Source organism: Patagioenas fasciata, chromosome 7 (genome assembly GCF_037038585.1).
Source record: "Patagioenas fasciata isolate bPatFas1 chromosome 7, bPatFas1.hap1, whole genome shotgun sequence".
Taxonomy (NCBI): Eukaryota; Metazoa; Chordata; class Aves; order Columbiformes; family Columbidae; genus Patagioenas; species Patagioenas fasciata.
Genome location: NC_092526.1, coordinates 37,027,530 through 37,044,625, shown reverse-complemented (window position 1 = coordinate 37,044,625; position 17,096 = coordinate 37,027,530). Strand labels below are relative to the sequence as shown.

At 51.5% G+C, this 17,096-nt stretch overlaps 1 protein-coding gene and 1 long non-coding RNA gene across 3 annotated transcripts in view; both read right to left on the bottom strand.

Moving 5' to 3' along the window:
- The window catches only part of LOC139828462 (uncharacterized), a 31,103-nt gene that overhangs the window by 10,290 nt on the left and 3,717 nt on the right, over window positions 1–17,096 (bottom strand). The window contains exons 1-3 of one of the 2 annotated variants that reach the window (XR_011740095.1): window positions 15,985–16,176; window positions 15,518–15,684; window positions 8,498–8,680 (exon numbers count right to left, since the gene is read on the bottom strand). This is a non-coding gene — a long non-coding RNA (uncharacterized lncRNA). Of the gene's footprint in view, window positions 1–8,497; window positions 8,681–15,517; window positions 15,685–15,984; window positions 16,177–17,096 lie in introns of those variants that run through there. The other variant, XR_011740094.1, reaches the window with a different exon arrangement.
- Window positions 1,350–5,973, bottom strand: FZD5 (frizzled class receptor 5). The gene has a single exon (XM_065841340.2). The coding sequence runs from the start codon at window positions 5,867–5,869 to the stop codon at window positions 4,139–4,141; it is 1,731 nt and encodes a 576-aa protein (XP_065697412.1). The 5' UTR covers window positions 5,870–5,973; the 3' UTR covers window positions 1,350–4,138.

The window sequence follows — 17,096 nt, the reverse complement described above, 5'->3', positions numbered from 1 at the left end:
ATAAGAGTATAGGCGTCAAGCATAATCTAAGCAAGCAGAAGAGGACTGAAGAGCAATTGAGGCAAGAGCTTGCACAGGGGTGGGCAGGGTGAGCTCTGCCCCAGGACCCAGCTGGGATTTCCCACAGCACAACAGTGCAGCAGCACTTACCGTAACGTTATCTGGGAAAATGACACCCGCACCAAAAAAGTTGTTTGACAACATACAGTGAATTACAGGATGCTGCCAAAGGGACTGTAATGTGCTCACTAACACCCCCCACACACACATATCACCCCTAGGGCAAGAGCATTTAACTGGCTGACCATGGGCTTACTTGTCACAGGATTAGAAAAGTTTCAGGCTGCCTTTGTGCACAAGGCATTTATTTTAGGTGAAATAACCACTTCAGCTTCTGCTCTGTAGCATTAAAACCTATTTGAGAAGCCAGATGGTCCCCATGCTGCCAGCCAGTCATTCCCATGCCCCCGGTCTGCAGTTGTGCTGCACCTGCACTGTTCAACCCCAAGGAAGCCAGTGACTGCTGCGAGGATGGCCTAAGGTGACCAAATGGGACACAGAGCAGGGGAGCAGCACCAGCATTAGGCTCCTCAGTGAGAACCTCGTGCAGACATGGCGCCTGTCCCCTCCACAGCCCAAAACAGCTGCCCCACGCAAGACAGGATCAGCCCCTGAGCGCGTGTTCTGCCTGTACGTGAGCATGGGGGGCAGATCCCTCAGCACTGAGGCACCAGGTGAGTCAGGCTGTGCGGCTGTCAGGTTTATCAGGGCTGCGGGAATGCTGCTTCCAGGTAAGAGATCCTATCTAGTGGGACCTGGCGTGTGCCTACACACCTCACTAGATAGCAGAGTCCTGCACCATTAGTCACTGCAGCACCAGCCTTAACCCCTTGCTGTCCTTCCTAAAGTTGTTCCTCCGAACACGAGCGAGCCCACAGCAGATGGCAACACGGACCCTCCAATCGGCCACTCGAACCACTCAAACTAAAAGCTGTCATCTGCTTGGCCTCAACAGTATCAAAGAGCAACTCTTTAGGGCCTGACCTCAGGACAGGGCAAGGACCTGATACTGTGCAAACTGCAGAAACCCAATAAAAGTTGATAGTTAACCCCTTTCTAGCAGCAAGGCGTGACCTTGGCCCGTCAAGGAAACACTGTGGGCGAGGTCATGGGCACATCTACCCACGGCAGCCCAAGGATTAAACCCGGCTCAGTGCAGAGCCCGGTTGTTGCACCCAGACTGGGACACGCAGTGCCATGGTGGGCCACGGCACAGCCCCCCAGCACACGCTTCCTTGTGTCCCGCCCGTTAAGTTTTTATAGCAATTAATACTCCAGCAGAAATGAAAGCAAAGAAAACAACACACACTTTTTTTTTTTGTCTTCATAAATAACTAATCTCAATACTTCTCTTTGAATAAAATTTCTTCAGCTTTTCACAAAATATAATACAGTTATATAAACAACACTCAACAGCATCATTAACGGAAAAGGCAAAAACCAACATGTAAATTGGCTACAGCACACAGGACACACGGCAACAGCTCCTTTCCCCCACCCACCACTTGTTGCTGAGAAGCTGGGCTCAAACACAAGTTGATTGTATTAACCTACCGTTAGATCAAAGCTGAAAATGCTCTTGTATTTTTCAATAGGCAACGGTTTGTAGCTAATCTTGGGCTTTTTTAAAAAAAAAAAGCTTTACACAGTCAGTTGCACTTTGAAAAAAAAAAAAAAACCACAAAACAACCAACCAAACACCACCACCTTTGACATGGTTTTTGTTCATTGTATTGCATGATGTGTGTTTAGCTGTATCTACAAAAGGCACTATAGAAAGAGAGGAGTCCGGCGAGGGGTGGATTGGAGCAGGTTGGAGTCATTTAATGCCCAGGATTACAGCGTCCCTGCACCCGACCTGCCCTGCTGCGGAGAACACTGATGCCCCAAACCCGTTTCAAAGGTCACTACGGCTCCGGTATGTACAAACCGAGCTATAATACAACTATTTACAGTTTGTAACACAGCATGGTGCAATCCTGGCCACGGTGCAGCACTGCAACATGCTGGAGGGAGCAAACCCTGTGTCGCAAGAGCACTGACCTGCGCGGCTGAGCTGTCCCTGCCGAGCCCTGGTCCCTGTGCTGCCGGCTGCTCGGGGCTGATGCCCCAGAGACACTTACACAGTGCCCTGGCAATGCCTTTATCAGCAGAAATGCCACTCAAGCACCTCCTCACTTCCCAGGCTTTGGTTTTAAAGTGAGGTGAAAACCTCCTTGACTGAAGTGGTCTGAGGGTGTTGAGAACAACCTCGGATCCTTGCAGTCCTGCGGGAGCAAAGCCAGTAGCTGTTCTGCAACGCTCGAGCGGCCGGGTCACAGTGCCATGCTGGAAGGAGGGCAAAAAAGGCCTCAAGCAATGGCTGGGAAGTTACATACGTGATCACCACTTAGGGCAGTGGAAAATAAGTTACAAATTGGGTGCTTTCACAAGCAGGCTGAAGCCAGAGGCAGCCACCTCTCACCAGCTGTGCCCTGTTCTGTGCCGCAGCCACAGCCCCTCACCGCATTCAGTCAAGTTGACAACAGGACCCCCCCTGCCATCATCTTCTTACTGAAACCAGCTGTCAGCACCGCTTCATGCCAGGCACCCCCTCTGTCAGTGCCCTGCTGCCCAACCTGGGGAAGGGAAAAGAGCTCAGAAAGCTGGGGGGCTGGAACACGACTGCTCTGCTGAGTTTTCCTAAAGTAACTGTACACTCTCACTCTTTCCGACAGACACAGCTTTGAAAAAAGCAGCAAGAAGTGTGGAAGCTGGCTGGCTGGTAAACCTGGCTGCTCCCCAGGAGCGACAGACTGCCAGCCTGGCTCGGAACCCCCCAGACACACGCTGCCTGCTGCAGGAGTGCAGCCGCTCCTGTAGGGCTGGTTGTGCCACGATCAGCTGTTGCACTGTGTGCCACCTCACACCAGGCAGCCGGAGGGGCCCGAGGGAGACGTGAGAAACTCACCCCGCTGCAGAGGCGAGAGGCGCGGAGCAGCATCAAGCCCTTCTCGGCACGCACAGCAGCTCAGGAGGAGGCTGCTCGGTGTGCAGCCAGTGGTGCCCCAGGCTCCCTGTGAACGCCGTGCTGGGACAGCAGCCTCATCACGGAGCAGCCTCTCGACTCTCCGGCACAAGTTGTTCCCCGGGCAGGCTGCCCACAGCGAGCGGTGAGTTGAACCTGGGAGTCAGTGCCAAAGAGCTGACCCCCACCAGCACCAGCCCCTGCCGGGCCCCGAGCCCCCTGCCTGGGGAGAGCCGGCACATGCACACCCAGGGGAGAAGGGACCTCTGGGGACACCTGCTCCCCCCTTTCTGCAGAGAGCTGGGGCCCCGTCTCTGCTCGTTTGAGTGTGGGGTGGCAGCTCCTCTCTGCAGCCCCTTCCTCTGGCACCACCACTGCCCGTGAAGCCCCTGGCTCGCACAGCTCCCTCCTCCAAGTCAACATGCTGATGCCCGAGCAGGGCCAGTGGCAGCATCACCCCAGAGGTCCCCAGCCCTCTCCTCTGCAACACACAGCTGTGCCCAGGGGCTCTTGGGACCCTGGGGGCACTGCCCCTCTCTGCCTGGGAGGCCCAGCTGCTCGGCAGGGAGGCAGCCCCCGCTCCCTGCTCTCCTCGCACACCCCAGGCTCTGGTGAGAGGCTCAGTGACAGCGTCAGTACATCGCCCAGGGCTGGGGGCCACTCCCCACCTTGCCTGTTACAGCTCTCCCCTTCACCCCAGCACCAGCAAGACCAGCCCAGAGGGGACACAAATCAATGCTCGAGGGCTACCTGCCACCTGACCGGCCCACAGGCAGCAGAACCCCTGGACCCCAAACAGGGCGCGAGACCCCAAATGAGGCACACACGGCAGTGCCAGGTTCCAGGCCCCCCTGTCCCTCTGCACCCATGTCGCTGGCAGCACCTCTCCTTGCCCTGCCTGGGGCTGCGGCTGCTCCATGCCCTGCAGGTGCACACGCTCGGTCCCGGACAGCACTGCCACGGTGGGGCTGAGGACACTGGGGGTGGCCCAGCTGCCACCCACTCCTCTGTGGCCCAGGGTCTTTGCCACTCTCTTCTCCCTGCAGCTGGGGTCACCGAGGCTCCCTCTGGTCACACGTGGGACAGCGGGACCTGCTTGTGGTAGGAGGCCATGCTGGGCAGCACCGTCCTGCCCGCCAGCGCCGGGCTGACCTCACCATACACAGAGGCGCCCGCAGGCTTCCTGGCCCGGCAGCAGCGGGCTGTGAAGCGCCTCCAGGACTCCAGCGTCTTGCCAGACCAGATCCAGACACCAGAAGTGATGCCCACCACAAGGCACATGAAGTACTTGAGCATGAAGACGGCATAGTCAGGCTTGGGGCGGTGAGGATCCCCCGGGCAGGAGCAGTTCTGCGCCCGCTCCCACGCCTCCCGGTTGTGCTGCTCGTAGATGTAGCAGGCAATGACGATGGTGGCGGGCACGGTGTAGAGCACGGTGAAGATGCCGATGCGGATCATCAGCTTCTCCAGTTTGTCAGTCTTGGTGCCGCCCTGTTTGATCACACTGCGGATGCGAAAGAGCGAGACGAAGCCAGCCAGCAGGAAGAGGCTGCCGGTGAAGAGATAAACCACCAGTGGTGCCAGCACGAAGCCTCGCAGGTTCTCCAGGCTCTGGTTGCCCACGTAGCAAACCCCGGCCACTGGGTCGCCATCCACAGAGCTGAGTGCCAGCACAGTGATGGATTTGGCACTGGGGATGAGCCAGGCGGCCAGGTGGAAATACTGCGCGTAGCCAGCAATGGCCTCATTGCCCCACTTCATGCCGGCTGCCAGGAACCAGGTGAGGGACAGGATGACCCACCAGATGGAGCTGGCCATGCCAAAGAAGTAGAGGAGAAGGAAAACCACAGTGCAGAGGGCAGGGCCCGTGGTGTCATAGTGGATGTGGTGGTGCTCCGGGTTGCAAGCCACGTTGGCATGCCCTGCCACCAACCGCACAATGTAGCCCATGGAGACGAAGAGGTAGCAAGCAGAGAGAAAGATGATGGGGCGCTCGGGGTACTTGAAGCGCTCCATGTCGATGAGGAAGGTGGCCACAGTGGTGGAGGTGGAGAGGAAGCAGAGAATAGACCAGAGACCGATCCAGAAGGTAGCAAAGGTCTTCTCATCCTGCGTAAAGTAGGGTTGGTAGCAGGGGATGGCGCAGTTGGGCACCTGCCCAGTCCTGATGCGGTTGTACAGCGGGTGGGACTCCTTGGAGATGGGGATCAGGGGTGATTTGCACTTGCAGGTCCGGCTGCAGTCTGACCCTGAGGAGCGCTGCCCGCCGAGAGGTGTCAGGTTTTTGGCCGCGTCCTTGGCCGGACGTGTGGGCTTCCCGAAGAAAGGCGGCAGGGTGGTAGCTTCTGTGTGGTTGTATCCCATGCAGAGCACCTCGGTGTCCCCCAGCACCGGCAGGCTGTCACAGCTCATCCTCTCGGGCCAGGCGAAGCCGTACTGCTGCATGATGGGCGAGCAGCCGGCCTTGGCCCGCTCGCAGACGGAGCGGCAGGGGGGCAGCGGCTTGGTGTAGTCGGGTAGGCAGATGGGGGTGTACATGCTGCAGAGGAAGAAGCGCAGGTCCGGGGAGCACTGGATCTCCACCAGCGGCCAGAACTGGTGCACCTCCAGCCCAGCCTCGTCCTGCGTGTCGTGGTTGAACTGGTTGGGCATGTAGGTGAGGTTGTAGCCGATGCCCTTGCACATCGGCACCGTGATCTCCTGGCACACCAAAGCCTTGGAGGCGGCGCGCCCCGCCGCCGGCAGCCCCAGCAGCAGTGGCAGCCCCAGCACCAGCGGCACCGGCAGCCCCCGGCCGTCCATCGCCGCCGCGCGTCCTACCGCCACCGCATGCCCCGGGCACCTGCCGCCGCCGCCGCGCCGGGAGCGGAGCCCCGCGGGACGGGACCAGCCGTGCAGCCGCCGCCGCCGCCACCTGCACTCTGGGCCGGGCGGGCGCCCCCGCGCCGCGCCGCGCCCCGAGCCCCGCCCCGAGCCCGCCCCCGGGCCAGCCCGCCGCCGCTGCCCCGCCCCCTCCGGGGCTCCCCGGGACCGCCCCCGCCCGGGGCACCGAGTCCCGCGGCGGCGGAGCGAGTCAGCCCGCCCGGGGACCGCGCCGCCCCCGGTCCCCGCGAAGTGAGAAGGTGACGGTACCGCCCCAGGCCCCTTGTCTGCTGCACGGGTCCTGACTCCTTCCCCTCTTGCCCTCGGGCTCCTCCGGAGACCCGAGAACCGGCGATACCGCCAGACCCAGCAACACCGCCAGATCCAGCAACACGCCGGCCCGGCCCGGTTTCCCCTCATCGGCGTAAAGAGCAAAGCGGGACGGGGGGAGGAGGATGCGGGCGGCGTCCGCGGTGCTGCTACCGCTTCGCCCCCTCCTCTTCGGGCCCTTCAGCCCCTCTCCGTGGGAAGGAACCGGGGCCTCGCCCCGCCACAACGGGATGGGGGGAAAGGGCGGAAACCCCGGGTGTTGGGGGCAAAAGGCGTGCGGGGACCCTTCCCCACGTTTGCCTCGCCACGACAGCCATGCATCAGCCCGGGTACAAGGGTCACGGCAGCACCTCCCGCTGCCGCCCGCTCCCCGCCTCCCGGAAAGCGGAGCCTTCGTGGGGCAGGGAAACCGGCCTGCCTCGCCCGCCCAGCGGGCGCTACCGCATTCCTAGCCTGGGCTCCTGGCGGGCTCGCCGCTCCGCCTCGGAGCCGCAGGAGCTGTTTCACAAACCACTGTCCCCCGGAGCAGGCGCTGGAGCGCGGTGCGAGCCAATGAAGCCGGAGCCACCGAGAGACGCTGCCCGGGGCAGAGGCCCCTTCCCCACGCTCTGGGAAATGCAGGCTCCTGCTGGAGCTACCGCGGAGATCGTGCTGCCTGCCAAAAGGAATTGTGCACTAGCAAACACCTAAATTACCAGCCCGGTTTTCAGCAGCTTCCACTGCTCCTGAAGCCCAGGGCACACTGAGGGCACTCAGGAGGACAAACCTGTTTCAGAAGCCAGATTTGGGGGTCACAAGCTACACCTGCTATGGCAGTACCCTTATTCTGGCTGAGAAGAAAGGTTGCTCCTGAGCCCTTGCACAGGAGCTCCTCACTTCTCAGTGGATGCAGATGGAAGGGCAATTCGGACCAAAGCACTCACATCCAGCACTGGATCTGGTTCTGCTTGAAACCGCTAATCAAGACACCCACAGCACATCAGAGACAGCTCACACTCGGGTCTGGTGCTGGGGAACACCAGCACCCAAAGCCTCGTGCACCCAAGATACTCCTACCTGTGTCCAGAGCCCAGAAAGCAAAGGCTCAGAGTGGGACTCGGCTCACGTCTTCCTTACAGAGCTAAGATCTGGCTCTGTGGCCACTGGCTCTTGTGCCTATCAGCAGAGTGCTGACTTCTGCTACCACACACCAAAGTCGTCAGGGATTTTAAGGCCAGGGACCTCATTCTGACCTCCAAAATCCTCTGTGTCTACAAGTGCACCCAGCCTAGGCATGCATATCATTTGGCACTGTCGACCTTGATGCTTAACAACTTGTTTTTTAATAGGCAAAGAAAAGCTCAAGTCCCTATACCTCTTTGCTTTACACTTTAAGTTTTGCCTGCAATAAAGCTATATGGAAGAGAATTACAAGTCACATGTTCGTTTGGAACACAGGGGCCTATCCCTGTAGCAGGAGTCATAACTTTTAGTTCTCCCCAACAATGAGTTTCTGTGAACTAGCTGCCCAACAGAAAGCAATCACAGTCAGTTTCATTATGGCTTTCAGTTGATTATCCAAATTACAGCTGAGAACAGAGGGCAGCCTTTTTATTATCATCATTGCCATACAATTAGAAAATGCTGATGAAGCTCCACAAGAGCAGAAATTCTCTTTTTTGCTGCTATATTTTCATTTTTATAAGCGTTCCCTTGGTCAATATTTTGGTTTGATTTGACACACAATGGGGAACTGGTATATAGGTGGGAAGGGAGAAGGTAAGAAGAGGAAAATGGGGCAGCTCTTCATTTCTGTTAATCTATCAACTCTTGTAGCCTGGTTCAGGTTTCACCACTCCTCCAGATGTATCTAATTCTTACAGCCTGGCTGTAAATAATGCTCTATTTTGCTACACTGGGGACACATAAAACCCAATTAAGAGTCAGGTAGACATCTGTTGGCTTGCTCTGTGCTTCTGTTTCCTTTTTTCTTTTTTTTATGACTACGTAGCAGAGCAACCAGAACAGGATTAAATATGGTGGAAATCCAAGTACAGTTGATAGGCTTGTTATTCATCTCTACAGTACAGTATGAGAGTACAGCACTTCACTTGCACCCAGCACTATCAGTGACAGAAGCTGTGCCTGCACAAAACCTAACGTGCCAAACCCTGAAGACAAAACACAAAGTGTTTCCCATCCCTAAGAACTTGCTATTGTTGTTTAAAACCTCTACAAATTATTAGGAAATCACCTTACCTTTAATCTGCGTGCAGAAGTGTTCATGAAGCTCCACCATGCTAGACAGGTCTGCTTGGAAGTCCAGTTAGTCCTTGCTCATGACTCCAGCTCAGCGGATATGGGCACGGGCTGACAACGTTTATGTCCTCACAGACATACCTTCCACCTGTTGAGGCATTCTCAGCTGGGATGCAGCAGTTCCTGGTAGGAGAAGAAAGTTAAAAAGTGGAAATTATTTCTCTGTTTGGTTCTTTGGCTGCTGTATTGTCAGCCTACACTGTTTACCTGGACAAACTGCCTTTGTGAAGGTTACTGTGACTTTTAAAAGCCTTTAGAAAAGGACTAAGTGAGCTTCCTTTGTAAAGACCAGCTGTTGCCCTTGCCCTTAATAGAGAACTCTGCAGACTTTTGCAAAGAGCTTTTCACCCCGGCTCTGGGCAGGGACAAAGCTGGGGAGCACTGATCTTGCTCTGGGCTTTGCCTGTACCGAAGCAGGGCTGGAATCTCCTGCCCCTCTCGTTGTAAGACCAGCGAGCCAGCCCTGGCCCTTGACCCTTCTTGCCTGGAGCAGCAAATCCTGGTTTTGACTGTACTGCTGACATGCCCCCAGCTCCTGGGAAAGGAGTGGTGGGGGTGACTAAAGGCTCCTGGTGCTGGTGGGCAGCCTGCGAGTCACCCCGGCTGGAGGCTGTGTTAGCTCAGGCACTGCTCAAATTAGCAGTGATCCTGATAACAAACTGCTGGAGTAAGGGAGTGCTGGTGACCACAGAGCGAATGGCAGCAGCACCAGACTGGCAAGGCTGTGCCCTACTGCTTGCTGCAGGTGCAGGGATGGACAGACGTGTTTAGCATCATGACATGCCAGCTCCAGCACAGCAGACCCACCATGTACTGGTACAAAAGGAGATGGATGTTTCCCCTGTGCTCAGGATGTGGCTGCACACTGCACCAAGACAGGCGTGTTTCTGCTCTGACCTGCGAGGCCGTGGGCTGCCAGCATGGCAAACCCCAGCACCAAGACTGATCTGATGTAACTGGAGCTCCTGAATAAGATACCAAGGTCCTTGCTGCCCCGCAGACAGGAGGAACGAGGCAGCTCTGAGCCCTTCACGAGCAGGCAGAGCAGAATGAGAATCACCTGAACCCTACTGAAGTGCAACAGCAGCAGGTGCAAACATTTCCTCGTGTGCCCAGAAGACTTAAAAGCTGTGGGCTAGGGACAGGAATTCCAATTTAAATCACTTCAGTGCTTTTCGCTGTGGATGTCTTGTTGAAATTCCCTTGAAAATCCTAACCTACATCAATACCGTTTGTTTTTATATATACCTGTACAATTACACACCTTAACATATTGCAGGAAAGCAAAACCATGCCAAGCTGCAGCCACATTCAAAAAGCTACATGGGACTAGACAACTTCTGAGTGAATTAACGTGAAATCTGATTTCCAACAGTGACACAGGCTTCAGCAACATCTGGCAGAAGTGCTGCGGTTGATTTTCTTGGGGGGCATATTGCAGCCTGAGACTTTCCAGATATGTAGTTTTTGAAACACATCACATAGTGCTTTTGCTTTTTTCTTTGCCTTTTTTTACATTGGCCCTTGAAAAGAAAACAGTCCCCATAGTGAAGCTGACATGATAAATTAGTATGGCCCTGGCAAAGCCCTCACTCTTCATTCAGCAAATACTTATTTATGGACTTTCAAACTGTGGCTTATGTAACAACAGGGTGAGTGACTTTGAAAAAACCTCTGCCATGTATTGACCTGATAGAGCCTAATGGGTCCTTCAGAGCAATTAGGATTTATTGTGTTAGCGTCTATTGTGTATAGAGACCATTTTAAAAACATGTGTTATTTACCCAGAAGGCAGTAATGACTGTTTAAATACACAGCTAGATTGTTTCTGAAATGCTTGCTGCTCTACACATTGCAAAGAAGTTACTCCAAGTATTTTTCAGAGTTAAATACTTTACTCCACTGGGATTCCCAAGCAGGGTGATTGTACCACACATACATTTGTATGCTTATAGCTGTAAGTGAATTGAGCTCTCAGGAAAGCTGCCAAATGAGCAACCTTGAAGCATGAAATCTGAGATTTTTTTCTTGACCAAGGGGCCAGTGCTCACCTCTCCAGTGGTCTGAGCAGCTCAGGTCATTTCCCAGCTGAGGGAGCACGGCTTTTCCCATGAATCACACAAGTCTTGCCCTGATCTGAATGTCTAACCCAGGTCACCTTAACAGCCATGGTTTCCAGCATGGCACATCTCTCTGTGCATGTGAGGTGGGACCATCACCGCTTCCCTGTAACCTACTGGGGCTGGCATGCAAAAATACGGGTCCTGGCTTCTGAACAGGGGCGCAGATTTGACAAGCCCGACCCCTTAGCAGGCACGAAGGAGCACATCAAAAATCATTATATCATAGAAGCATTTGATAACTCATACATATAATAATAATAATAATACAGACTAATTACTGCTTGCTTTATCTTCAGATTAATGCTGTTTTGATCAACACCATCTCTAAATAGGTATTATATATATTTCCTTTTTTCCTTTGCTGTGAGAGACCTTCAGGGTGAAATTGCTCAAAGCAGTTCAGCTTCGGCACAATGCTTTCCCTGACCTATCTCAGGTCACAACCTTTGGAAACTTGTTTCTATTCGCTTGTTTTACCTGTTAAAATAATTAAAATAATACCTGTTATAGTTGCAGTACTTTATTTCCATGGACAAAAGTACTAAGCAGTTTTCTAATTGAGCAAAGAGAGACAGGTTAGAGGAACCTCTGGCTGAAAATGTTGTAGCAAATACTTTGGAGTTAGGATGCATGTTTGTGATGGCCAACATGCAAAATCCTCTGGAGAAAACACTCAGGCAGGGCTGGAGCTGTCTGAAACTTGCTTTGTGGAAAATTCCAACATTAAAAAACAACATAAAACACACCAGTTTGTGCCAAACAGGCTGAGCTGCCCACACTTCTAAGAAGTCCTGCAGCATCAGGAAAAGCCAGGAGGTTTCCTGGCGCAAGGTGGACAAGTCCGAGAAGCCCCCAGCCTGGGGAGGCCTTGGGAGCGGGGGACATGGAAATCCTGGGGTGCCTGGAGCCTGCTGGGAAAACGGGCAGATTCTGGCCACGAATCAGCCTGGTGAGCACTTTTCCCCTAGGTCCTGCCTGGCTTTCAGAGAAATAGTCAAAATAGAAATGTTTCCAAGAAACTGTCTATGCTGAACTGGCCCTTCACAAAGAAACTGCTACCAGTATGAACACCTGTGGTTACGGATGGTCTCTCCTGGCCTCAAAATTCTATGAATTAGTAAAAAACATAGGATAAAAACTGTTGCTGTTAAGAGCAATTTCAGAATGTGTTCAGAATAGTTCAAATCCAGTCTGGCTTTTCCTGAAAACACAAAGTTTCATACAATCAAAATAGGTTTCAAACACATAAACCGCTTTGACTGCATTTTTCACTAACCTCTCAAGACGCTGTGATCAAAATCTTCCAGATATAGTGATTCTAGACCCTCTTGAGGCAAACTTAAGGGTTAATCTTTATTTCCAGAAATTGTTATAGACCTGTCCTCTGGAAATTGGACTCCTTTATGACATGCCACATTGCCCACTCAAGATCAAAACTCACACACCACTTGAAAGCTTTATCCCTTATGTGTACTCATCTATAGTACCCTAGAAAGTTCATGCGCAATACACGTGTGGTGTTTTCATGAACCAGTAAGTATCAAGGCCTGAGATCTCCTGAAACAATGTTCTCTCCCTGACTTTTGAGGCATTCTTGCTAAGACCAGGCACTTCAGATTTCCCATATCTGCTTTTGACATCCTCAAAGTGCTTGACACGAGGCTGGAGAAACATTTGGAGCTAATGCTTAGTGAGTCCCATCATTCACATCAAATGAAACAAATTAAGTTGAAATACAGTTTTAAATCCCTGAATAATCAACAGTTATTGGACACAAGTAAAAAGAGACAGAAACAGATGAAAAGGCAATTAGCACTAGCTGGAACTATATGTGTTTTGATTACTTCCTTCTGCAAGTCATTCATGGGATAATGTAATACACAGGTCAAAGTGATTTTGGAGAGGATGTTGCTAGCAACCTTCACGTTCAGGAATCAGTTAGATGTGAAGAATTAATGCATGCAAGTTATCCACAGAGCTCAATCTTAAATAGCAGCAGCTTTAGCAGAGACCAGTGTTACAGAACTGGAGCACATCAAGAGATTTGCTGTGCAAAAGAAGGAATCCATTCTCTAAATCCTGTACCTCGCTGCTGTGAGCAGCATCATCAAGCACACAATGATCCTACCCTGCTTGGGATATGTCCTGGTGATACAAGAAAGTGCTCCAAAATATTTTCAGTCCTACCACAAGTGTTAGCACTGGGTTGCCAAAAATCTTTGATGACCAGGTTGTGTAGTCTTCTTACAGACTCTTTTTACCAAATGGATACAATCAAACTGATTTTATATGAGCAACAAGCTGCCAAAAATGGTTGCGCAACTGCCGCAAAGACAGGGTTCACAGAGGCCAGCACCTTCCTTATGGCATGAAAATGGTGCTTGGTTCAGCTTTTTGCTGAGAGAAGCCTATCCAGAATTCACTCTCTGTGTGTTTTTCCCTTTGCTGGTGAAATTAAGCGTTCCACTACTCAGGACAAGGGAGCAGCTGAGCCCTTGTCCACGTGTCCCACAAGCTGGCACTGCCAGACCCCCAGCGGTCACAGTGCCCTGGGGCAGACAGGACACCACTGGGTGCACTTGGGGGAATTGCTGTGCAAGCTTCCACCACACAGCTTCATTACTGGCCCCTCACTGTGCGGGGTGCTGAATGTACCTGCAGTACAAATAGCTCTCCGGTTGAGCAGACGAGGAACACAAGAAATGGGAGAAAGAAGAGATAACTCTCCCTGCTTTTGCAATCACTGTGCTAGTGATTGAGGATGGACTCATTTCAAAAAACCCAAAGTTCGATTCTGCTTGCAGGAGAACTAATGCTCATCTAGCTTTTCACGGCCTCTACAAACTATTGCTGTAATGTTCTGGGAACACGTTTTTTTTTGAGTGAAGGTGCTTTTTGTTCCTCTTCTTTTTTGGAAAAGCATAGAGAAGGAACTTTCTCACACTCTACAAGCCAAAAGTAATCTTGTTTATTCCAAATGGGCAAATGGTAAAAACATTCAAATTCAGTGCTTTTTGAACCTCCAAATAGTTGGGCTCATCTGCTCTAGACATGGCTAATATTTGAGGTGAGGAAGTTATATGACTGTTAGTGTGTGTTGTTCCTTATCACCACAGTATTCGTCCTAGAGTGATTTCTCTTGATGACTTCTGGGTGGAAAGAATCTATTGCTATTGTACTTGCAAATGTGTCCTCACCTCTCAATTTAGTGCAGTCAATTCTGGGTTCAAACCTGCAGTGAGCCAGAAGACCCAGCGCAAGCCTGACAGTGAAATCATGTTAGGTACAATCCTAGGCAGAAATGTGCAAAAAGGATTCAACATCACTGGAGAAAGTTCAATGGGATGAATGCAAACAGCTTCAGCGGCATTTTGTCAGGAGCTCAGGGAAATGGCACATCAAGCATAAAATTATTTTAATATCAAATTGAGTAATCCAAAGGGGCTGGAATATGTTGACGGAACTTTGTTAATTAGAATTGATGCGTTTTGCATCAGACATTGAAAGCAGCTGATCATGTATGGTATTGGCTTGAGTTTGCCAAAAAATCCAAAGCACTAAAATCAGTTAAGTCTCATGCTGACTTTTGAAGCTTTGTTTTCAGTTTGGAGTTCTTAGTGGCTCCTAAGTTGCTGTTCACAATCAGCTCGAGAGTCTGAATTTTCCTGTGTACCTGACAGCAAGATATGCTGCACAGGAAATTGAACACAAATCCAGAGCACTGATTTTATTTCTTTTTCCTGTGAGGACACTGCCTGGACTAAGGTGCCTCACTGCATGCTACTGGAGCTTTGTCCAATAGCCATCAGACTGTGACTTCTGAGACTGGATTTGAAATTCAGGCTTGAAAACATAACAAAATGTCTGATCTGAAGCGGGGAGAGAGACTTCTTATTAGGGTGGAGCGTTTACTTTGCTCTGTGAAATGTTTTTATAGTGTTCTTTATTTCTTCAAAGCTCTCTGTGCAATCATTTAAGAAACCAACATGTTGTCAGCCTTGCTAATGGCAAGTCCTGGAAGCATTTTTCAAACCACCTCTCTGATTCACCCTGCCAGTTTTTCCACATATCTAATATTTATATATGTAAACACTTTATTTTTAGTTTCATGCTAAAAAGGGTGGTCATGCATGTACTTAGAGCTTACATTTTTGTAATGAAGGTGTTTAATTGGCATCAATATAGTTATATTGGTGCTCTGTCAGTCTGTCCAAACATAATACTTTCTGCTCAGAGCTGTTTCTTAAATTGCTTTTGGCTTTACTATGTAAAGACCACACACTAACTAATTTGAGGACTAAATTAGCTCTGCTCCTGGTAACACAAAGGTTTGTACATAGTCCTGCTGCAGGCAGAGCTTGGAATGGTAGGGGCCCTAGCACCCATGAAGATGTCTTGTATCAATTTCCATTATATCAAGTGATGATGCTTCCATAGGGCACTTGGGATTTCTACCATGTTCTTTCTTCCTCAGATTTTATTTAGATTCCCTGACAACATAAAAGGAAATGATTCAAAATTTTGTGTGTCTGTGTCCTTTCCATTTGGGCAAAGATGCCCTGAATTTCTCCTCAATACTTAAGCACATTTCTGTGAGGTCAAACCCGCCTTACGGGTCTTTTAACTTGGTATATTCCTGAGACACAGCTAACTGTTGGGTGCACAAGCTCCTGACTAAACCTAGTACGAGCAGTTCAGGAGATGAGCTAATCGCAGCAACAAGCTGATCTCTACACAAGCAGAGATTAAAGTTATTCAGCTGCACACTAATGCAGCCACCCAAGACAAGCCCAAGCTATGCTGGGCCAAAATGTGCTTTAAGAAATTCTGTACGTACCAGTGAAGGCCTTGGCATGACTGAGAGCTGGCACAGAAACGAGTGGAAAGGGTGGATGCAGGTGCTTGTTTGCACTGTGCAGACTTCCATGGAGAAGGTAGGGCAAGGTTTGGTCTTCAGCCTGAGCAGATTCCCCACTGCTGACAGAGCTGCTACCAGGCCTTTCCCTAAATAAATCATAAAAACCTGTATAGGTGATTATTTTATGAGCAAAGAGGGAAACAACAGAAGCAGAAGAGAACAACAACAGTGACCTCCAAGGCTCTCTTGAAGGCAGAGGGACTGGCCACAGATACAGTCCAGCCACAAGGTGTGTCGTGCCAGGCTGCAAAAAGGGATAAGGCTGCTTTAAAGGTCCTTGACACGGGCACAGGGCTGATCCCAAAAATATCCCCCTGTGCCTTCCTCTGGCTGCCAAGTACCTCCTGTAATTGGCTACAAGCTTTAGAGAATGAAATCCAATTTACCTGCCACAAAGAAGAGCTGGATGGGCCCCCCCCGAGCGTGGTGGGTAAAGGAGGGCTGCCAATTCCCATCCCCGAGCTGCTCCCCTCCTGGCCGGATCCAGAGGGAAGGGGGAAGGGGCAGCAGTGGCAGTAAGTGCAGGAACAATTCACTGGAGAGCCACGGTGCTCTTTGCAGTTTGCCCACTAATTACTATTAAGCCCTGGTTCCTTTTTGTGTTCCAAGGGGCGTCTTCAATGTGGCACTGCTTCTTGGGCCTTTCATGCGGCTGGGCTAAGCTCTGAATAGCAGACTTGTCCCCCCTCCCACTCTTGCTACCTCTCTCTCTCTCCCTTTTTCTTCCCCCCTTTTGCTTTTCTGATAGTATTTTCTGTCCATGTTGTGTAAGGCCCTAAATGAATCTTGACTGCCCCTACGGCCGACTGGAGACGCACAAAAGCAGCCCATTCCAGTGGCCACCGCGCCATTGTGTGCCCGAACAATGCACTAATTGGCGGTGACAATTGTGCGGCTGGGGAGGAAGAGGGGGCCGTGGGGGGGACATGGGTCTTTTCCAACCAGTGAGGGTAGTCAACAAAAAGCAGAGGAGTGTGCGGAGGGAGAGACATGCTCTACTTAGCGTCTCCTGCGTGCGCTTCCCAAGAAGTTTGCTGCAAGGTCCCTCCCAAATTCCTATGGAGAAGCATAAAGTGAATAATTTTAATGGGTGGCTATGCAGAGTAGATGTGCAAACTAAAAAGCTCATCTCAGTCTCCCAGGTTGTCTCACCATCCCAGAGGCTGAAGAGCTCACGTGATGAGGACACCACTGAGATATTCATGGGAAAAGATCACACACAAAGCCAAGGTGATGCTGGTGCTGCAGCACTCTGCTCTGGGTACACATGTGAGGAGAGCGCACACCTCTGACCAAACTGAGCTTAAAACCCCCTTTTGTTTGCAGGAGGACAGTGGGACACAAGGACAGGGTGTCCCACAGTGCTCTGCTGGGGTGGTGGTGGTCCTGTGGAGCAGGAGCCTGTGGTGCTGTTGGGAGTAGGGGGATGCACCTGGGTCACATCTTCAGGGCCAGCTGAGCTGAGGACAAGGGAAATGAAAGGGACATCAGGTGCCAC

Bases quoted from the DNA above. Each gene is read 5' to 3' on its own strand.
- FZD5 (XM_065841340.2), bottom strand. From the start codon at position 5,869: ATGGACGGCCGGGGGCTGCCGGTGCCGCTGGTGCTGGGGCTGCCACTG.